Source organism: Haliotis rubra, unplaced genomic scaffold (genome assembly GCF_003918875.1).
Source record: "Haliotis rubra isolate DU_JTF1 unplaced genomic scaffold, ASM391887v1 Scf157, whole genome shotgun sequence".
NCBI classification, from domain to species: Eukaryota; Metazoa; Mollusca; class Gastropoda; order Lepetellida; family Haliotidae; genus Haliotis; species Haliotis rubra.
Window position 1 is genome coordinate 928,326 of NW_025765525.1, and position 23,884 is coordinate 952,209.

Consider the following 23,884-nt stretch of genomic DNA (forward strand, 5'->3'; position numbering starts at 1 on the left):
TGTCAGTTGCCATCGCCTCGTACGGCCTCCTACAGTTAACTACTCCGTTGCATCCCGTTTCTTGGTTTGCAGTTGCTTCACGCAGCTAACATCACTGGTGGAAACATTACGTTTATGTTTTACGACGGTTAAAATGTGTCAGTTCGACTCACAAGACTCACAAGTTTTCATCGACATGGTAACGTTCGCAATGTTTACATTCCCACAATGCAATCGTGGAATGTCGCTGACTACTCGGCTTCATCTGGATGTACTGATCTAAACTTACGCTGGTAGTAGAAATGCGACGTTCATATTGCCCCATATGGTTTACGTTAATGACAAATGTAATTAAAATAATTCAGAGAAGATATTTAATCCGAACTTAAACCGTCATCAAACTGTTATCATTTGGGGGTTTTCTGGTAACGCTCGTCTTACGTAGGGGAGCAGACACATCAATAGAACAGCGCGCCAGTTAGCCCTGTGCGAGGATTCTTAATTTAGGTCACCGACACCGTTGTTTGTTTTCTGCCTTAAATTAATCGTAATTATCCTTAGAAAGTATTAAATTTGGCATCTTAGAAAAGATATACAGTTCGCTCTACCACCATGTATAGTGTAATAAAGCACACTTTCGCCCTGAACTATTATAACGTTAATGCACTCGGACGCAAGCGTCCTCGTACTTTAACTATAATAGTTCAGGGCGAAAGTGTGTTTTATTACACTATACATGGTGGTAGGGCGAACTGTATTTCTTAAATAATATATATTTCAATGAACCAATGCCCAGCCTGTCATGCACCACGTGCTTTTTATGACAAAAATACTGACTGCCAAGCGTATCTCTCTCCAGGATATGAACGGGTGTTTGACAGAATGGTGGACAGACGGATTGAAAAGATGCCACGAGACGACCTTCCCGAGTTCTTCCGAGCCTGTGGCCTTCACCCTACAGAAGGGGAGATAAACGCTGCGTTCAACACAATCTTCCGAGGTAATACATAACATGTCACTTCTCGTACATACACCAATTGATGATACGCCAGCACTCTGAATCTAATCGTGGACACGGTCAACAGTTTCCAGGCCATAGATTAATAACGTAAAACAATATCCGAAATTCCAAGGAAAATGTGTTGTTTTAAGGATAATTTGGGTAGTATTTCAGCGAGTGAGTATGATTTAACGCCGCGTTTACGGTTAATCCAGCTGTTGCGTGGGGCCCGCTGATCGGGGTCCATGTCAAAGTGCTGCTTGGTATTTAAGTCACGCTCTGATAGTGTTTTTGATTCTTGTGCTCTGATCCAACTTAAAATATAAAACCAGCATTAGTACAAGTAGCCACATGTACACGTACACGCACACGCACACGCACACGCGCACGCGCACGTCATTGGATACCAATAATCTTTAACGCAACGTTGCACCGCAACGTGTCAACTCACCTAGCATATAGAGCATACTCTATTGAACTTAACGCCACCCCTGACATGCCATTATCTATTCTCTGATTCCCTAACTAAGAAGCAACGTGTTCAAATGTCATCGGTTCCCAGATTCGTAGATCGATGCTCATGCTGTTGATCACTGGATTGTCTGGCCCAGACTCGGTTATTTACAGACCGCCGCCATATAGCTGGAATATTGCTGAGCGCGGCGTAACACTACACTCACTCACTCACGCGTTCAAAACCCATCATGAAAAGATAGGACGGATCCGATTCCGCCTTCGGATGCAAATGTTCTATACAACAACGCTCCGAGCTTCATAATGGATGAAAACTTTCACTCAGTATGACTTTCACTCATGCATGCTGTGGCAAGGTCGCAATGCTTCCATAACACGACCATGGAGAATCTTTTCATCTTTTATTTTAAAAATCATAACTACTTTGTGCTGAATAAAAATGGTTTTAATGATTTCGTGGGAAGTCTACACTGTCGAGGCATGCTTGAAGATATTAACATTTCATGTACATGTAGGATAAAAACCCAAGGCAGAAAAGAAACGCAGATCGATATTTGCTCATTATGGGATCATGTATGTGTTCAAATGGAATCAATATCTCCCCACGTATCGGTTTCATTGATAACGTGCACTTAGGCATGTTCATTGTGGTTTACGAATAAAAGTAATGACATGCGCGTTCATCGATTTTGTGAGAACATTGATGACATGTAGTGATATCCTCGAAAACAGAGAGGCGTTTTTTGTTCCGTTCGTTTAGTCTTTGTGTTGTACATTTGGTTAAAATTTCTATACATGCTGGTGGGTTTCGCCACAGTGACACACGTCTGAGACCTGCGTCACTCGTCACGCCGAAAACCCGGGTTCGATTCCCACATGGGTACAATGTGTGAAGCCCATTTCTGGTGTCCCCGCCGTGATATTGCTGGAATATTGATAAAAGCGGCGTAAAACTCAACTCACTCACTCCCTGCATCACTCTGGGGGTTTCCTTAACATTTAATAAGAAAGGCCATGCTATAACTGGAATACTGTTCAAATTCAGCATTACTGACTTACTCACTCACTCTTATAAAGTAAATAGATTTACTACCTCATTCAAATCCATAATGCCCTGGATTCGGGTATACCTTTGCACTCCATTCTAGTTTGTCTGTTTGTTGTTTTACGCCGCACCCAGCAATATTCCAGCTATATGGCGTCTGTCTGTAAATAATCGAGTCTGAACCAGACAATCCAGAGAACAAACAGCATGAGCATCAATCTACGCAATTTGGATACGATGACATGTGTCAACCAAGTCAGCGAGCCTGTCCACCCGATCCCGTTAGTCGCCTCTTAGGACAATGAGGTGCTGAAGATCAATTCTAACCCTGATCGTCACCGGTACCATGCTAGTCAAAAAGACGGCGTCAATAAGGGCCAAGGAGCTGTATGGTAGCCTAGTGGTTTAAGTGTTCGCTCGTCACACCGAAGGCCCATGTCCAGTTTTCAACTGGAGTCATATGTGTGAAGCCCATTTGTGGTGTCCCCCGCCATGATACTGTTTCAATATCGTTATAAGCAGCGTAAAACCCAAATCACCCTAAAGTCAACAGTTCGGCATTTCGATTTGGGAACATAGAAATGTTGCAGCGGGATGCATAAAAACAACAACAAAAGTAGATCCCAGCCAATCAGAATCCGTCATCCACGTGTAAGGTAAAATAAATTCTCTTGTACGATCATTGGTGGTTATCTTACAATAAAGAACTGATTTAAATCACCTCAGGTGCGGGTAACACAGCGGAAGTGGTGTTCGTGCTGGACTGCTCTGCCAGCCTCGGTCCCGTCAACTTCAAGTGCCAGCTCAACTTCTTGAAGGACATCATCAACGACCTGGACGTGGCCGCAGACCGCATCAGGGTCGGACTTGTGCCCTATACTGAAAGCGTGTTCGAATCATTCGGCCTCACTCGTTTTAAAACCAAACAGGACATTATTGAAAGAATAGGTAAGGTTGAGCATAAAGTATGGAACACCAAGAAGTATTATTTCTTTGTGTTTGTTTATGTTATATATATATTTAATGACACCAAGAAGTTTTGTCTTTGTTTTAACGAGAGTTGAACGAGAGTGGGTCACAGGGATCTCTGGAACGAGAGCTTTCAAATGATGTGCATCGCCTGGTGCTGGTTCTGGTCCTGCCGGGGCTGCGAGAGCATACACTCGTAAATTGTTGCGAAACGTGATTGGAATATTTTTATGGATTAAACTTCTTTTTAATTTATCTCACTGGATTAAACTTCCTTTTATTTCTCACATAATCCATAAAAATATCGTGGACATCAATGTACAACTTCTAAATGCCACTGAAAGACATCGTGATTGGAATAGATTAAATTCCGCCATATTTCTGCCTTATTTCGCACATATAACTTTTGTTTTAGTCTTCGTCACTGTGTTTCAAGTCAGACATCAAAGTGCTGTTACAATTTATGAAGACGTTCACGCAATTCTGTTAATAATCAAACCAGGAAGAGTGATGTTGATGCAAGATGAAGCCAAGTCCATGTTACTAGATGGCTGCCATGTTACTAGATCGTGTTGAAAAATACATTGCTGCGTCTTTTGAAAGAATTTATGATGCGGATCCCAGGAGTGACCACACCACACTTTTTTCCTGAAAGTTTATTAAATGAGCATTGAAACTCTGGAAATGAAGTGTGCACCCTCCCTTTTCCACAGAAAAACACACACACACTGCAGGATACTTTCTCAAAAGCTGTATCCGCCCCTGTTTAGGCTTAAGGCCTTAATCAAAACCAAATATTTAGTTTTGCAGTATTTTATCTTCATACAGCCATCTCCCCCAGAATAACAAATGGTCAGTCCCATGTACACACTTCACAATTTCTTGATATCATGCCGATTGTCTCCAGATCAAATCAAGTTCAAGGCTGGACTGACCCGTACTGACCTCGCCCTGAAGATGATGAGGGAGATATTTCAGGTAGGCGTGGTCAACTCTGGAATGCCAAGGATTCCTGGAATCTTGGAGTTTGTTTATTGCCAAGTTTATGACATTCACTAGTATCATATATCGACATAACCTTGTGTGTCTGAAGCCTGGGGAACATCGAATAAACCTGTCGATATAACCGTCCTTCGACACTTGTGGAGCACATGATTACTGACCAAAGTTTGATTAGGTTTCTGCCGGTAGAACATGGTTTCGTCGAAATAAAATAAACTGCCAGCTTAAAGAAAGTACCCGTATTTCCTCTAATAAGCGCCGGGTCTCTAATAAGCGTCGGCCTCCGATAAGCACCGGGGGTAAAGCAACTGTTCAAGGAATAAGCGCCTGGTCTCCAATAAACGCCGGGTCTCTAATAAGCGCCGGGTGTGCGACATGTTTACAATTGAGTTTTCAAATAAAATTCCAATGGAGAAAAATTAAGCGCCGGGTCTGGAAGTCCGTTAAAAAATAAGAGCCCAGGCGCTTATTGGAGGAAATACGGTATACCCTTGAAATTTGGATCAGAGCACAAAAATCACTATCAAAAACACTAACAAAGCGGGTTGGGCTGAAAACAGACACCGAAACACTGCAATTTTTATCCAAAACATACCTGTGATACTCGTATCAAATACATAACCGTCGAATACCCATTCCTGGTTTATTTTATATTTAGCCACTTTAAAATGGGTGTATATTCTCTTTGGCCGGGTGGTTAATATATCGGGTGGAGTCAAGGTATGCGTGTGGGTTTAGACATATACTGAGGGGGAAAAATAAGGGATCACATGAAAGCAAAGTGTTCCTTTATTTTTTCCAGGTTTCTTCACAAGTTGTGCGATACAAAGCTTTTAAAGAAACCTGGGGAAAAATAAAGGAACACGTGTGCTTTCATGTGATCCCTTATTTTTATTCCCTCAGTATATATCATGTATGTACTAACACCAGGGCAAGTTTTTCAGCCACATTCAATGTTTTACCCTGTCCCTAGTCATCACGCCCGGGGGTGCAGAAGGTGTGCCTGGTGATCACCGACGGCAAGTCACATGACGTGAACCTCACCCTCAGAGAGGCGAGAAGGGCACAGCAGGACAATATAGACATTTATACCATAGGTGAGTGAATGTGGTTTTAGCACTATTGCAGTAATATCGCAGAAATTGGCGTCACACATTGTAGCTATGTGGGAATGAAACCCAGGTTTTCGGCCTGACGAGCCAATGCTTTAACCACCCCTCAGGATACCACCCTCTGAAAAGGAGAGGGGTTAAATTTATTGGTATGCTGGTAAAAACATTCCTTATATATTCAGTTCATCCTCCTTTACTTCAGAAGAACCTACCCGTAAAGGTCCGGGCTAGAATATTGATCTTCAGTAACCCATACTTGTCGTAAGAGGCGACTAACGGGATCGGGTGGTCAGGCTCACTGACTTGGTTGACACATGTCATCGTTTCCCAATTGCGCAAAATCGATGCACATGTTGTTGATCACTGGATTGTCTGGTCCAGACTCGATTATTTACAGACCACCGCCATATAGCTGGAATATTGCTGAGTGCGGCGTAAAACTAAACTCACTCACTCATTCTGAAGAACGTTCATTTAATTTTACTCTAAGACCAAGTGAATTTCACAACCCCAGAAATACCATGGTTCACCAATTATCTGTGAAATGAAAATACAAAATGTTTTGCATTTCTCCTTTGAGTGAGTGAGTGGTATTTTAACAGTATTCCAGTTACATCACGATGTGTCTGCTTGGTGTGAATGGAAAGCCTGAAGTGATTCAAGTCTCGTTTACCACTTGGTGAAACCCACAAGTAGGGATATGACGCTAAAAAACTATACTGAACCACAAATGAAATGTCGCACAGGTAGCGGTTTCTTAAAGCACACACTTTAATTCACAATCAAACCGGAGGATTGACTTCAAACTTGACAATTATGGTTAACACAGTTTCGGGAATCACATTTAGAGTTCGCACGAACAAAATCACCAAAACTGGTACCATTAAGATACCCCAAAGTCAGTGGTGTGTGTGGCCTCCATGAGAATCGATTAAAGTGTTGCATCGTCTGTACATGGAATGAATTAGCCGGTTGATGAAGGCCATAGGCACTTGGGTCCGTACACTGCGAAATGCCTGATCGAGTCCAGCCGCAGTTGTCGGCCTTGGTTGGAGGTCTTTCAGTCTCCTTTGAATCTCTTCCCAAAGGTGTTCTATTGGACTTAAATGCGGACTGAGTGCAGGCTATTGTAGAGTTTGGATGCTATGTTGTCTTACTGGAAGATGTGATTTCTGTAACGACCAAAATGTGGTACAACGTGGGGTCTTATGACTTGGTCAACACAGCAAGCAGCTGTCACATCATTTCCTCATCCTGGACCGAGATTCTGGAACACCACGGTGTCAACTATCTCGTTCAGAACGATTGCACCCCACACCATGATGCTTGGACTACCCCATGAGTCTCTTTCAACAATACGCTCATTGGAAACAGTTCCCCACGCCCTCACCATACTCTCGCTCTGCCATCGACTGTCGAAAAACAATATTTGCTTTCATGAGATAAAAGCACAGTTCTCCATTGTCGATAACGCCAAATGCGATGTTGAGTTGCCCATTGCAGTCGGTATGGGCGGTGATGAGCGGTGATGACTGGACTACGATATGGTCTGTGACAGCAGAGGTTTCTTCCGCGCAAACATCGACGCACTGTATCTGCACCGATGGGTCTGTTGTGAGTCCCAATGGTCTGGCGTGCTGTTTTCGTCGCTCTGGGGAAGCGATCCTGCAGATGGTTGCGCAAAATCTGTCGGTATTGACGTTGTGATGTTACTCAAGGTCGCCCACTGCGTGAACGGTGTGCAGTAGTCTGATACCGCTCCTGTAGTCGGTATATTGTCTTAACATGAACATTAAAATGATTGGCTACCCTCCGTGCAGTCTGGACAACTTGCAATCGTCCAAAGACTTGGTTCCTCTGATCTCTCGTTAGTCGTGGCATGGCGGTTGTGTCAAAACAAAAATGATTTCAGGCGAGTTTTGGACTCGCTTTCATTGGTAGGGTTGTCACGATATGCACGTGCAATTGTATTTTCACCAATGTCTCACGGAACCTTTTACCACGTCTGTCTTTTTAGGTGCGTTTGGCCGATATACGTTTTCATCAGAAAACACACTGATGTTGGTAATAACTGTGAATTTGGATTGGAAAACATGTTAACAAAACGGTACAATCATAATAAAGACACCACCTTGTAATAACAAAATTTTGCATTTGGTTTTGAAAGGCGGCGTTTCTTTTGTGGTTCAGTATAGAAACAATATTGGAGTGAACAGGGATTCGAACTCGAATCATGGATATTGCGTGCCTAAGGGACGCCACTCTGCTCAGCGATTTGGCTTGTATGTTATCTCACGATGATAAGACGACTATTCTATGCAGGTGTTGGATATGACGTGGATCTGGAGGAGCTCAAGTGTATAGCATCCTCGGAGAAGAACGTGCACACTGTGTCCGAATACAAGGCTCTGGCCAACCTCAAGGACCTTCTCCAGAAGAGGATCTGTCTAGGTAGGTCACATAGGGACATAACATATGTACGTTATGGAGAAATGATAATTATGCGGATCTAATACACAATTACACCATGGGGAAATAACGCAATTACATCGTGGAGAAATACCACATTTTGCATCATAGGCAAGTAACATGATATCACTTTGAAGTAATGCATGATTATTACGTTTACATCATAGGCAAATACCATGCAATAACATAATTTGGAAGTGAATATGAAGAAAATAATAGGTTTTACATCATGGGAAAATAACACATTAACACCAGGGGGAAACTTGCCAACGTCACATTTTACATCACTGAAATAACACGTTATTACATCACGAGGGAAAATAAACACACATTACGTCATTATATATCAGGAAATAGCACGTTATTGCATAATTGTTGAACATTACCGTTTGCCCGCACATTAACACACCGAAACAATCATTCGTAAAAAAGCTCCTTTACAAGATGTGGCACGATCTGAGGCTAGAACATACGTGTCATACTTGAAGTGATACTGGAACTCCATGAGGTTATATCTCTGTATCAACTCACCCCAGGTTGCTGCACGCTGTGCCAGCACGTGTTGCCTAGGATACTGAGCGAGGGGTTCTACCAGTCCGAGGTGATGGACATGCTCTGGACCATCTTTGTCCCTCTAGGCACGGGACTCACGAGGAATATCTATGAGCTAGTTGACCCGTACACTGGTACTTATGCCTAACAATCTGCCATGTGTTTCCTTTGCCTTCCTCAGTGCATGTCTCTTCTGATTCCGACACATGTTCCCGGTTCCTGTTCCCTGTTTCTTGTTCCTGGACGCACCTATCAGTCTGTCCCATTGTCCTTGTTCCTGACTTCTCTTTCCCCGTCCTTGTTCCCGTGTCCCTTTGCTTATCTTGTTCCCTTTCTTTGCTCCAAACCCCCCAGTTCCTGTTCTTATTCTCTATGGCTCCTGTTCTCTGTTCCCTGTTTCTTGTTCCTGTCACCTCTGTCCCATGTCCTTGTTACTGACTTATCTTCCCCCGTCCTTGTTCTTGTGTCCCTTCCCGCATCTTGTTCCAGTTCTTTGTACCTATCCGTCTTGTTCCTGTTCTTATTCTCTATGGCTCCTGTTTCTTGTTCCTGTTCCCTCTGCCCCATGACCTTGTTCCTGACTTTTCTTTCCCCGTCCTTGTTCTCGCATCCCTTTGCTTATCTTTTTCTCGTTCTTTGCTCCAATCCCTCCAGTTCCTGTTCTTATTCTCTATGGGGGCGGTGGGGTAGCCTAATGGTTAAAGCGTTGGCTTGTCACGCCGAAGACCCGGGTTTGAATCCCCACATGGGTACAATGTGTGAAGCCCAGTTCTGGTGTCCCCGCCGTGATGTTGCTGGAATATTGCTAAAAGTGGCGTAAAACCAAACTCAGTCAGTCAGTCTTATTCTCTATGGCCAATGTTCGTCATGATCACGACTGGTTCGTCTTTGTGTTCCGGCCATTGAATCGTATGTCTTAAACATGTTTCACGAGGTGATTTCCAAATTGAAAAACGGAGAACACAGAAATACAGTTTCATAGTCACATAAGTTGCAGCAAAATTATTGACTAGCCCAGACGGGATGTTAGTGTGTATGAAAGTTCAGGATATTGTCACTATTGAATGCATCGAAAAAGGCCCGTCTTAGTTCTTGAATACAGACAACAGTTTGGGAGCTGACAGGAAGTCGGTGTTTAAAAACAAGTATACAAACTACGCTTGGCAAGTAGGGTAGGAACATGTCAGGTCGAAGAGGTCTCTGGTAGAGCAGCAGCCAGCATTTTAAAAATACGTTTCAGAGGCATGCGAGTTTTTCGAAAGCTACAGGAAAGACCAAACCTGCCATGTTTATGTACACATTAGGGGCAGATAACTCTTAATCCAGGCGCTCGTTTGCTGTCACCAAAGGACCACTAAAGTTCTTGATATGTTTTAGTAGAAAACTTTCTGCATTATACATCGGGTTAGACCACGGTTTCTGTTAACTTAACATTATATTTCCCCGCCATACAACCTGATCACAAATCTGTGTCCCCTCTCCTTTCTGTGTAGCGAACTAGGAGACTGTCTATTAAGGAGCAGCAGAGGGAACTCCTTTCTTTTTAGCGAGTGAGTGAGTGTAGCTTTACACCACATTTCGCAATATTCCAGTAATATCGCGGCGGGAACATCAGAAATAGGCTTCACACCTTTGTGTCCTGTATTGTACTTTCCTTGCCTGAAGTCTTCTCAACTCTTCTCTTGCCTTGTTCCCACATCTCACCCATACTCAAGTTCTCTAAGCGCCTGTCCTTTGATCCAGGGAGTGACCAATCCCCGTCAGACAGGCACGTGCAGCCGGTGCGAGACGCGTGCAGACCTTTAGTCAGGGACGAGGCTCTGGAGGTTATATGGAGCTTGTATGCGCCCAAGGCATCAGATGTTGAGGCTAGGAAGTCTCGCTGGATCCGCCCTGTGGTGCAGGAGACGGAGGCTTGGTCACTCCTTGGTATGTAGTGGCGATCTGTCTCGCCTACAGCAAGGAGACGGTCATATAAACGGCCGAGCAAAACAAAGTATACACGCGTTTCATGTTGTCTGAAAACGAAACAAGTTTTGGTTATCAGATGGTAATGTATACGATAATGGTATCGTAGGACCTTACCTTTGTAGAGTTTCGGGAACTGTTCTCAAGTGTATACTTCTTTTGCCCGGTAGTTTACATAGTTTCCTTGCGTGCAATACAGTCTTGTTTGGGAATGCATTGTCATCAATATACTGGTAGAGAGGCCCAAATTAATTGTGATGAAATGAGGGGATTAATATATTTACAATCTGTCAAGTAAATATACGCACAATACCGAATACAAGAAATGTATTCTTAATATGTGTAGGGATGGGTGGGAGTTGTATCGTGTAAGCTGTTTGATGCCGCTCATTGTGAATTAACGAGGATCGTACCATGACACTTACCTTCTTAGTTTACCAGTCTTTCAAAACCAGGAATAACAATGTATTCCCAGGAATCTAGACTGGTATTCCCATGTATTACCTTTCTCCTCTGAGACGTTGTTGTCATACTTGACTGTTTTATGTCCTTATAAATACGTACTTTGCAATTTAGATATAATGATTGTCTCGCAACATTAAAAAATACTTAACAAAGCTGCTTGTAATGTACCAATGTTTAAATTTGTAAAGATTAACATTTCCTAATCAAGGATCAGACCAGAAATTGAAATCCCAACTGTGCATTAAAACTGAAGTCGATTAAGATACCTAACTTCATACTATCATAGCTTAATAATGCCATATATGTCTTGTTGAATAACTAGCATTGTTAAAATATAGGTGAAGACATGGTATATTTGGTAATTAAATAGAGTTGTGTATTTTTCGTTTTAGATGACCGCATTTTGACCCAGACGGATTTCCGTACTTGTCTGAAGCTGGTGATAGAGGCGCGGCTGAACAGAGAGGGCGTGATCGCCATCCCCAGCCACGTGCGCGCCGGGGTGGAGGAAGTGTCCAACGCCGAGGAAGCCATGGAGAAGATTGAGAAGTACCTGCTGGAGAGGAAGGCTGAGAAGGAGAAAATAGAGACGACTGCGCCACAAGTCTCTGTGTAATCTGGTGGCTGTGCCTATGACCTGAGAACCACTGTATAGTATATACATTCCCATCCAGTCGACACATATTGGGAACATGCTCGAGCTCGAATCATTTGTTTGTACGTTTAACGCCGCACTCAGCAATATTCAAGCGGTGGTCTGTAATAATCGAGTCTGGACCAGACTATCCAGTGATTGGCGTCACGAGCATCGATCTACACAATTAAGATCGATTACATGCATCAACCAAGTCAGCGATCCTGACCTCCTGATCCCGTTACAAGCATTAGCTGATGAAGACTGGGGCTCCTTTACTCCCATTCTTTAACATTGCACTAAGGTTACCTTAGTGACTTACGATCACCTTATTGCTTTGTGAAAGGAGCCCAGATCTAACCCGGATCATCAGAAGTCTCGTATCACAAAGGTGCCTTATGTCTCACGATCTCAAAACATTCAATTGCATTTAAATGCATCCGTACATGAAATAATCTCTAAACCCTGGTCGTCAACAAACATCAACTGTATGATGTATCCAGGTCAGGAATCGAACCCGGACCTTCGGCGTCACGAACCATATAACCACTGTGCTACTCACCGCCGGGTGTGTTTGGCTTACTGCTCAAGCCTGGTTATGGGACACACGTAGGAATGACGTATGATACAATTTCCACCATCAATGATAGATTAACTGTTATCGGATGTTATCTAACTTAATTGGAGATTGACATAATTAGTATAATATTTGCGTAACAGCTGTCCAAGTTGATGGAATTAAGCCTATGAAAACCGTCAACGAGTTTACAAAATGTGCATATTAAGATGTTGATTGTTTGAAATAAGATCTATCATTTAAAACAAATATTGTCATCAAATTCTGTGATATTGATATGTTGGTGTTGTTTTCTGTTGATTGTTTTTTGTTAAATATTCCTGCCGTTTCGTAACAAATCGTTTTTATATAACTAACAACTGCTGAAATGAACTTTGAAATCACTTTTACTTGCCTTGGTGTTTTCTTTTAATTCCTTCTAATGTACTTGCATGGTGTGTATATACCAAAAGAAGTTTGAAACAACCAAATTCTATCTTGTAGATTATCTGTCATGCCATGGCAGATTAACTGCACTTGTGTGAAAGAATTGGATTGTCCTTAACATCTTTTGAGTAGTATATCTATGTCGATACAAGTAACATGTTAGGGTTGTTTTTGGCGTTTTGGTTTGACGCCGCACTCGGCAATATTCAAGCTATATGACGGCGGTCAGTAAATAATCGCATCTGGACCAGACAATCCAGTGACTGACATCATGAGCATCGATCTAAGCAATTGGGATAGCATGACAATTTTAAATGTCAACCATATCAGCAAAACTTGTCCACCCGATCCCGTCAGTCGCCTCTTACGACAAGAAGGGGTTGCTGAAGACCCAATTCTAACCCGGATCTTCACAGGGGAGACAAGCATGGGTTGCTGAAGACCAGTTCTAACCCGGATCTTCACAGGGGAGAAAAGCGTGGATTGCTGATCATGAAGACCAGTTGTAACTCGGATCTTTACGGGGGAGACAAGCATGGATTGCTGTAGACCAATTCCTACCAGGATCTTCACAAGTCTCAAGTAACGGTTCTGGTTCAAACAACGTAACATGGGGGTTTTCATTTCTTTCTCATCATATGATTGTAATTTTGGATGTTTTTATTATTTTGTTCAAATTCGGGTGCTATTTGTTTCCTTTCATGTTTGTTTCCAAGTGCAATGATTGTCAGGAAACCCATGTGAATAAATCATCGAACATCTTTCAGTGTTTTCTCTCCATACTTCACACTCTTGATGCTTAGAAGGACCGCCTCCGTGGTGTAGTGGTTAGAGCGTCCGCCCGGAGAGCGGAAGGTCGCGGGTTCGATCCCAGACCGCGTCATACCAAAAGACGTTAAAATATGGTACTTGTTGGTCCCTGCCTGGCGCTCGGCATTAATGGGTACATCAAGGACTGGTCGGCTCAGAATCAGTATAATATGTCTGAGTGGGGTATTAATGCTCCACTGCGGCATGGTATCTCAGTGGGCTAGCACTTTAAAACCAGCTTCAGTCTGGGCTAGTACAAGCAGCCGCACATACACATACACACGCATGCACGTCGTCATATGAGCGAAATATTCTCAAGCACGACGTTAAACCCAATTTCACCTCACCTCACCTCACCTCATCCTCACCTCGCCTTGATACTAAGAACCCAATCCATGTTCTGGAAGCAATTCGTAATCAGCATGCTCTATCGGTCTATTCTTCCAGACATTTTAATTTAATTTTTTTGTTTAAAGGGCAAGTTTACACACAAATAAATGAGGTGTTTGTTTTGTTTGTTGTTTAAAGCCACACTCAGATAAACCCAGCTACATGTAAATAATTGACTCTGGACCACACAAACCAGTGATTGATACTGTTACCAACGCCACACGTCGCGGGTACGGTCGCCTGTTACGAGAAGGATGCTGGAGTCTAACAGTTCTAACACAGAATTCCAAACGGGAACCAGCAAACAGTGAGTGAGTGTGGATTTACCCCGCTTTTAGCAATATCACGGCGTGGGACGCCAGGAATGGGCTTCACATATTGAACCCATGTGGGGAAGCGAACCCGGGTCTTCGGCGTGACGAGCGAAGCTTTAACCAGTAGGCTACCCCACCACCCCACCAGCAAACAGAAATACGTGCGTAAGACCATGGATACAGAGGCTCAGAGCAGGTGAACCAGTTTTCTTTAACAGAATTTTAGTCGTATTAGGGAGTATTGATTATGTGGATGAAAGCGGAATTGATTCAATGTGGGATGAAATGCCTGTCATGGCGCAGAGTTCAGAGGTCAACCACTGCAAATCTGGAATATCGTTCCTTTGGTGATTCCCCCCATGGGTATAATTTGATGCCATTTCTGGCGTCATGTGATATTGCAGAGTTCAGAGGTCAACCACTTGCAACTCTGGTCCGGAATCGCGTTCCTGGCATTGTTGGTCCCTGGGCTTTCGATTACAACCCACATGGGTAGTATAAATGTGTGGGGAAGCTTCACTGCGGCGTGGTATTTCTGGCGCACCCATCAGTCTGGGCTAGTACAAGCCGTGATATTGCATACACACGAATATTGCCAAAAGCAGCGTTAAAACTAATTTCACTTACACCTGGCAGGATTAGGGGACGCAACTCTGCACAGCGAAATCGGGGCCTCTCGGACAACCTGCACACGACCAAGAGGCAATGCTGTCTCGTTCTTAAGCACATAACATATGGCTTTCTAAGAATCTTTATGTTCTGTTGTCTAGCAAAAACGGAACATACACTGAAACACACGTTTAGTGGCAGCGATATTGAAATTCCTCACCCAATATCCTGAATGCACGAGCCTTTCACCATACCACCTGTTTCAGAGAATGTTGTTGCTTTTCATGACGCAATCATGTGTCACGTGCAGCACATGATGTTCTTACTTCATTTGGACATTGCCACTGCACAACAAACACACAAGTTCTGTACCTATTTACAATTTATTATGAGTTTTTTAATGAATAAATTAATGAGCATTCAAATGACATTGTCAATGAAACTGTTTTCATAATATGAATGGAAGAATAGAATGACATTGTTGATTGAAAGCAGTTCTGAACCACTTGAGTAATTGATTAAATGACAAAATACAGTGAAACCTGTCTAAACCAGCACCCCACGGACCGAAATAAAATGCCGGTTTAGAAAAGGTACCGGATTTGACTGTGACGATCATTTTCCAACATGGCTGCCATTTACACTTGTCAGTCTCTTTTAATGATCATAATATCGATGTAAAATGGCAAGACCAAATTTTTATGCTGGTTGTGACAGTGTGCCGGATTAGACAGGTGCTGGTGTTGGCAGGTTTCAAAGTACACCCTTACAATTCTGAAATATATATACTGATGATTGAAAATGATGACAATTATTTACAAATATTCACACATCTTTTTATCTTTCATTCTTTCTGGAAAGCCAATTAAACTAACTTCCATACACATACCCTGAGCCTTTAACATATTCCATGTTCAAAATGGTGGTATCTTAAACAGCTATTAGCACTGAACCCATTTCAAAAAGCGATCTTTGATCTACGATAGTCAATGTATGGGATTTTAAAACCTCATTACATACGAATTACTGTACAAAGCAGAGCCTTGATGCTTTATCCTCTATCAAAGCTGAACTATGTTGAACTCTTAATCACATCATTCAGTGTAGGAAGCACTGGAACTGATGAAGGAAAGCAGATCCACCATGACACTTCTTCAACACAGAAACCCTTTGATTCTGTGTACCCACAGTGAGATATGTACAGGTGTATTACGGATGATGAAACTGGGGAACAGTCACGAGGATTTCAGTTTCTGGAGTGATTCCTTGTTGATAAACTGAACACCATTTTTGAAATATCCAATCTGTCCGTCAATAGTGTCACCTTTCTCTCGAGGTCTGAAATGTCAAAACCCTCCATAAATGTGTATTCATACAATGATTTATATAAAAACATAATAGTCTTCATTTCAAATGAGTGCATGTGTTGGGTGTAACAAGAGGGATACATCTGCCACATGGGGGAACCTGCATCAACAGCTGTATCAGGCACCCCAACGACATTCAGTGGATCCTGGTGCAACTAAGGTGTGGTACTGATGAAGATGGTTTATGGCCACTGAGCAAGTGCCTAGTAGTGTTTGTTTGTTCGTTTGATCTTTTACGCCAAACTCAGCAATATTCCAGTTATATGGCAGCAATCTGTAAAAAATTATCTCTAAACCAGACAGTTCAGTGATCAACAGCATGAGCATCAATCTGCGCAATTAGGATATGATGCCATGTGTCAACCAAGTCAGCGAGCCTGACCACCCAATCCCATAGCATGGGTTGGGATAAGATGAAGTGTGTCAACCAAGTCAATGAGATGACATTAGTTACTGCAAGCATGGGTTCCTGAAGACAAATTCTCTCCCGGATCTTCACGGCACGCAAGAAATAGAAAACAAAGCATTAAGCATCACTACCAAACACTGGAGCAGATAGCTAAAAATATATCAGGATCTCTTTACCGTTTCTGTGACTTCCGTTTGGGCAGTTTCTCTCCAGGCACCTGCTCCTGTGGAAGAAAGGAAAGGTACTGGTGACACAGAAAGAAGCTTTTCATGTTTATAAACGTTCCAGTTGACATATGCTTCATGTCCACAGATGCCCTCTTCATCTACCCAGTGTTTGCCCCAGGCATAAAATTTTAGGAGTCATCATGACTCCCTGGTTTCAAGAGAGGGAGTCATGGATATGGTTTTCGGAGTCAACTTCAGTTTGGAACTTTCATCAAGACATCAACTGTGATTGCTTAATAACAACAAAAAACAAGGTAAGGCAGGTCTGGTATTTAATCAGCACTGAGCAGTTAACTGGCAAACAAACTTCTTCCTCTGTCATATCCAGGTCATGTATTTACACCCAATCCACTCTTCTATCCCATTTCTGGTGTCCCCTACCTGTTGCTGGAATATTGCTAAAAGCCAAGTAAAACCATCCATCAGTTATCTTATCTCAGTCCCAATCCACCCTTCTACACTGCCTTCACATCCATCCTATTTATTCAAAATCCACCCTTCTGACTTCTCCATATCCATCACATATATCTCCACCCCATCTACCTCTGAGTGACTGACTGAGTTTGGTTTTACGCCGCTTTTAGCAATATTCCACCAACATCACGGCGGGGGACACCAGAAATGCCTCTACCTCTGCCATTTTACAGAGATGGTGAAATGTTGTGAGGACTTACTCGCTCCATATCTAACTACCATCTTCAACGAGATATTAGTCACCGGAAATTATCCGATTGAGTGGGCCAAGGGTATAATCATACCTCTTCACAAGAAAGGTGACGTCAACGATGAGAATAATTATAGAGGCATATCCCTCATGGATGTTTTTGGAAGAATATTTTGCTCAATTCTAAATGAACGTTTACAATCGTTTGCAGATGTTTACGATAAAATCCCGGAGGCCCAAGCTGGATTCAGGAAGAACTACAGTACAACTGACAATATATTCACTCTTCAAAGTTTGATTCAGAATATCTCTCAAAACGAGGCGGTCCCTTTTATTGCATATTTGTGGACTTGAGAAAGGCCTTCGATTCAATTAATAGACAGCTTCTTTGGTACACACTAATCAGAAACGATATCCATGGCAGAATATCAAATGTGCTAAGGAATATGTACTCTAAAATACAGTCAGTCGTGGAGAACAGGCACCAACTCAATCTCTGACTATTTTCAATGTTTGAGCGGTGTGGTGCGATAAGGGTGCGCCCTCAGCCCTTCCTTTTTACAGTATTCATTTCAGAATTTTAAGTCATGTTGGAAAATGCCAATCTTAGAGGAATATTCACGACCCTGAATTTATGGAGCTGTTCCTGTTACTTTTTGCTGATGACCTATGTATATTCGGACGATTCTGTAATTGGACTTCAAAGAAAAATTGATATTCTACACATCTACTGTCTGACATGGGGAATGGAAGTCAACATGAACAAAACGGAAATCCTTGTCTTTCGAACGGAGGCTTCTACGAAATTATGAAAAATGATATTTACACGGATCACAGATAAAATGCTCAACATATTATAACTATCTCGGAATAATGTTCTCCACTCGACTGTCATGGACTAAATGTACCGAGAGACACTTACTACTAAAGCCACTAAAGCCCTATTTGCTATCAAACGGTATCTTATAAATATCCAAATATGTCTGCAAAGTGTTCTTTTCAAGCTCTTTGACAGTAAAATAAAGCCAATATTACTTTACGGTGCAGAAGTATGGGGTCACCAAGATAGACAAGCTATTAAAAAATTCCACTCTAATTTTGGTAAATTTGTACTAGGTGTAGGTAGGCAAGTGTCCAGTAATGCAGTATTAGCAGAATGCGGTAGATATTGACTATCAAATCAAATGTATCCGGTACTGGTGTAAACTATTATGTATGGCTACCGATAGGTACCCCAAGCAATCTTATATTCTTTTGAAAAAGCTTGACGATTGTAGCAGAATTACTTGGGCATCTTATATAAGAATATTGTTAAACACGTATGGATTTGGTTTTGTGTGGGTAAGCCAAGAAGTTGGTAGTGTAAATGATTTTGTATTTATGTTTAAACAAAGACTTGTAGATTCTGCAAAGCAAAATATGTTTAGCAAAATAAATGAATCAGCACATTTATCTTATTACAAATCACTAAAGTCACTACTGGATGTTGAATACTATATTTCTAATGTACATCTAAAGGAATATCAGCCGTTATTTATGCTTATTACATTATTCAACAATTGCCTCTCCTATGTAACGTAAGATGTCAAGATGACAGTGGGTTAAGCAAAATATGTAAAACCGTTATAATTTTGAAGATGAATTACATTTTGTACTTGTCTGTGATGCATATGCAAATTTAAGAAGCAAATACCTACCAGAATTTAACTGTCCATCTGTTTTAAGCAAATATCATAAGTTGTTAACATGCAAAGATAAGAATTTACTTATAAAAATTTCATTATTTATTAAACATGCACTATCTAAAAGGAATTCTATCCAATGTTAGAAGAGACATGTATATATATACCTATGTATATGTTTAAACCATATTGTCTATATCATATACCACTTTGCATTTATTGTACACGGGCCAATGGCCTATATACCGAAATAAATTCTTCTTCTTCTACCTCTGCCACCTTCCCCTTTTACCTCCTCCCCAATCATCCTTTTGCAATGAGTGAGTGAGTGAGTTTAGTTTTACGACGCACTCAGCAATATTCCAGCTATATATATATTAAATATTCATCTGGACCAGACATCGATCTTGCCAATTGGGAACCGATGACATGTGTCAACCAAGTCAGCTGAGCCTGACCACACGATCCCGTTAGTCGCCTCTTACGACAAGCATAGTCGCCTTTTGTGGCAAGCATGGGTTGCTGAAGACCTATTCTACCCCGGATCTTCACGGGTCCCTTCTGCAATGAATACACAATGCCATTTAGAAAGTGGTCAAATATAACACGTTATTTTGGGGATAACACTTTCTCAGTAAAGTACAGATTCCAGTACGTTTATTGGGTTGAGTCCCGTCTGGGATTCGAACCCACACACTCAGAATTGGGCACCTAATCGCCAGCACACAGTCAGCTGTCTAACCCTTCTGCAATATTTACTCATCTTCCACAGCAATATCCACCCCTCAACCGAATCTACCTCTACCAACCCCTGGCGTTGGGGTAGCCTAGTGGTTAAAGCATCCGCTCATCACGCTGAAGACCCGGGTTCGATTCCCGACATGGGTAAAATGTGTGAAGCCCATTTCTGGTGTCCCCCGCCATGATATTGCTGGAATATTGCTAAAAGCGGCGTAAAACCATACTCACTCACTTACTCACTCTACCACCCCTACATCATATATCCCCACCCCCGTCTATTTAAACCCCATTCAGCCATCTACCTCAAGCCTCCTCTGTTTCTCAGCATCCATGTCTGCCTTCCTCTTCTGCTGGAACTCCTTGTAGTTTGTGTAACTCTTGTTCCTGGGAGGCTAAGAAAAACACTTAAGGTTAGCAGTGCATTCATCACACTCCGGCACAGCGATGACTTAACATAACATCACTGCCACAGGCTAATTTGCATATCACGTGACCGGACTTTTCTCTTGTTTATAATCAAATGCGCATATTCATAATAAGAAGAGACTGGACTCACAAAGCTTTTCGGCGCTCACTTCGTAATGTTTTACATTGTTACATATATATTCTTCCACAACTGCGACATTTAGGTCTATGACAGTACATATTTAGATATCAAACTGGCTGCATCGTTTGCTCTCCATCAGCTTCGATGACAGCACGTGGAGCCGTACAACCTATGTAAACAAAGGATCGCTACGCAAATCGAAATAGTGTTACATGTTTTTGGATATTTTCTCAGTGAAACTAAACCATTCTATTAAAGATGTTTAGTTAGATGTGTAGACTCGTCAAAAATAAAAGAGTAAAATATATCTGTACATTATATTGAATGGACATTGCAAGATGTGACGAATCGTCACATTTTTCTGGCCTGTGGCAGAGGTACTATGCTGGCTTGCCGCATGGAACTCTGGGTAGGAGAGTGTGCATTCATATGCCTTATTCCCTTTATAACAGGCTCTGTCTCATTCATTTTTTAACCTGGTCCCACCCACTTCCACAAAAGGATCTTAGCACTAAGACTGTAGTAGGTTTATGGTACATTACAATATATTTATTAGAAAGAATGCTTTAGTTTTCTAAACTTTATCACATTCAAATGTAATTGGGAGAAATCGTAGATTACAGCCATAGTAAGAATAGTAATGAAACTTCATCTTGTCTTTTACAAATCATGGCCAGGTTCCCATGGTGATGGGTCAGAACAGCTCACCTTGGCACCCAGACTGATGAGCAGTGACACTCTGGCTTCAGACTTCTTCTCGCCACCGAATCCACTGATCCCGAAGCTTCCTCACTTCAAACCTGGCAGTGTTCATGTTAAAGTGGTTGACAGTGTCGGACTCAGTGTCCTCCTCCTTCCTCACCTGAAGGGATGACCAACTCATAGAATACACCACCACATACAACATAGCCCAAGTGTGTCCTCAGTAAAATGGTTAAATGCAATTTTGAATACTTTTCGAATAGTGCATAAAAAATATGTTAAGATTTCTTGATGAGGGAGTGAAATGGGTTAACAGCCCTTTTCACAGTGTCCCAATCATATCAAGACATGCCAGCTTACTGTACTTTCTTATGTATAGTGAACATTGTTTTGCCCCAGTAAAACAGGGGTTTACATTATACAGGGAATAAAGAATATTGATTTTTATTCCCCATGCACAGGCATAACAAAATGAAGGGAAACCAGAATTCGAACCCACAACCATACATTTCTATCAAGCTCAAACAGAATTTTGCACAACGAATTTTCGGAACCTAATGTCCAACTTGACAAAAATCCGAATAAAGGCACCTGTTCACCACAAGACTGATCTGTTCAGAATGTTCCTTCAAAAAATGTTCAAGACCGCCTCCATGGTGTAGTGGTTAGAGCGTCCACCCGGAGAGCGGAAGGTCTCAGGTTCGATCCCCGACCGCGTCATACCAAAAGACGTTAAAATATGGTACTTGTTGGTCCCTGCCTGGCACTCGGCATTAATGGGTACAACAAGGACTGGTCGGCTCGGAGTCAGTATAATGTGTCTGAGTGGGGTATTCATGCTTCACTGCAGCATGGTATCTCAGTGGGCTAGCACTATAAAACCAGCTTCAGTCTGGGCTAGTACAAGCAGCCGCACATACACATACACACGCAAGCACGTCGTCATATGAGCAAAATATTCTCAAGCACGACGTTAAACTCAATTTCACCAAACCTCACCTCAAAAAATGTTCAATGGTTTTGAATTTCTATTCCGGAAATGAGCACAACATTCATACATAACAAAATAAAATCCCTGATCATCAAAAGGTACAAGTTCACCTGAAGAATCCATTTGGGTTTCAAACTTGAATTATAATAACTCACTCACTCTATTCTTGCAGTAGGTATGTCTTAATTACGAGAATCAACTGATACGGCATCACCATTGTAAAAACATTTCACCCCAGAAAAGAAAAATGTTGTTATATCACCATGACAGCAGTACCTTTTTCCGTTTCTTGGCTGGATCTTCAAACACAATGACTTCCGGTTCATACTTCCTCTTCTTCTCCACTTTCACTTCCTCATCACCCCTTCCTCTGCCAGTGTTCTCCACGTCCATCAGACCTTCACTGCCCAGAGCCTCCTTCAGCCACTTCATCTTCTTGCTCATCGGCTTCGTCTTTTGTTTTCCCTGATCTGCATTGTGTTGCCTTTTTAAGAGTTTTCTTTGTTTTTGTTCAATTTTTTCTTTTTTATGGGAGTTTGGTTTGACTGTGCATCAATCCGAGAGACATCAGTTTGCTTTTGCTTTTTCTTGATTTTCTTTGATTTTTCGGACTGGTTGTCTTCATCAAGTATACTGTCTCCTGGGAAATAAGTTTTATTATAATTTAAGCCTATATGAACAAGAAATATGCATCAATAATCTAAATATAGAAGTGCCAAATTGCAATTGTACAGGTTCTGCTGGGAACATATAAGGTTACATGTAAGATGACATATCAAGTTTTCACTACTGTCCACATTGACATGTAAAGGTTCCATTGCTGAATAGTCATTTAGAATTTTTACCTGTTCAAATACTGCATTAAGTTCATTTAACTGCATAGATTAATTTTGAACTAAGTATGATTTATGCTTGTTTACACAAGCTCAACAAGAAATAGTCTGCAAAACTATGGTAAGTACTGTGACTACGCTAACATGAGAAAGTAGTGGCTGCAAGAGTTGTATACTCCCCTGGGAGTTGAGATTGATAATATGATGTACCTTTACTAGTAAACATGGTCTGCTAATAATCTAATTTGGTTGAGTCAAATAGTCTGCTTCTAACATGATATTATGTAAACATTTCTCAAGAGAAAATAACACTACACAAACATCCATGATATTCTGTCAATGTGTGAATGTCTGTATGTTAAATACGTCTATTACTGTACAAAAGATTCATAGCTATTGTATAAGTCACCAATAACAGCCTTGGAGACTGGAGCTACAATAAACGCCAGATGTTAAAACAGAATGGTACATAGGTATCATTTGGCATCTGCTACAGTGATATTTACCATATTCTTCCAACTTCTGAAGAAGTGCTTTCTGGGATTTCTTTGCAGCCATTTCTCTGAAACAGTGGTTCAAGAATAGTTGTAACAAGGTTATTATATTGAATTTATTGGATTATCACAATTTGTATTCTAATGAAACCAACAAGGAACACCACACATGATTATTATGTCGTGATGATCAAGTGGTGCTGGAAGTTTCATTGTGATCGAAAACTGAACGAAACTGAGAATTAGAAAAATCAACGTATGGTAAGTGAAATATTTGCATAACGTACCATTGAAAAGTAAGTGAATATTTACTGTATTTGTTCACATAAATGTTTAACAAAATACGAAATTAATTATATATTATAAGCAAATAATTTCCAAACAAAGCGTCATGCATGCCTTATGGGCGCAGACATTTTAGAAATAGTGCCA

The 23,884-nt window shown here is 41.6% G+C and overlaps 1 protein-coding gene and 1 long non-coding RNA gene across 2 annotated transcripts; one reads left to right on the forward strand and one right to left on the reverse strand.

Moving 5' to 3' along the window:
- Positions 1 to 782: 782 nt before the first annotated feature.
- LOC124271069 (cartilage matrix protein-like) lies at positions 783 to 11,837 on the forward strand. Its single transcript, XM_046706139.1, has 7 exons — positions 783 to 979; positions 3,225 to 3,446; positions 4,375 to 4,445; positions 5,443 to 5,566; positions 7,904 to 8,032; positions 10,346 to 10,531; positions 11,428 to 11,837. The coding sequence occupies exons 1-7, from the start codon at positions 862 to 864 to the stop codon at positions 11,649 to 11,651; spliced, it is 1,074 nt and encodes a 357-aa protein (XP_046562095.1). The 5' UTR covers positions 783 to 861; the 3' UTR covers positions 11,652 to 11,837.
- Positions 11,838 to 15,159: 3,322 nt separating this feature from the next.
- Positions 15,160 to 23,879, reverse strand: LOC124271071. The gene is made up of 7 exons (XR_006896937.1): positions 23,740 to 23,879; positions 23,465 to 23,520; positions 22,402 to 22,765; positions 21,141 to 21,294; positions 20,188 to 20,277; positions 16,748 to 16,794; positions 15,160 to 16,133 (listed from the first exon to the last, which is right to left on the reverse strand). It is a non-coding gene; the product is annotated as an uncharacterized LOC124271071 (long non-coding RNA).
- Positions 23,880 to 23,884: the final 5 nt, after the last annotated feature.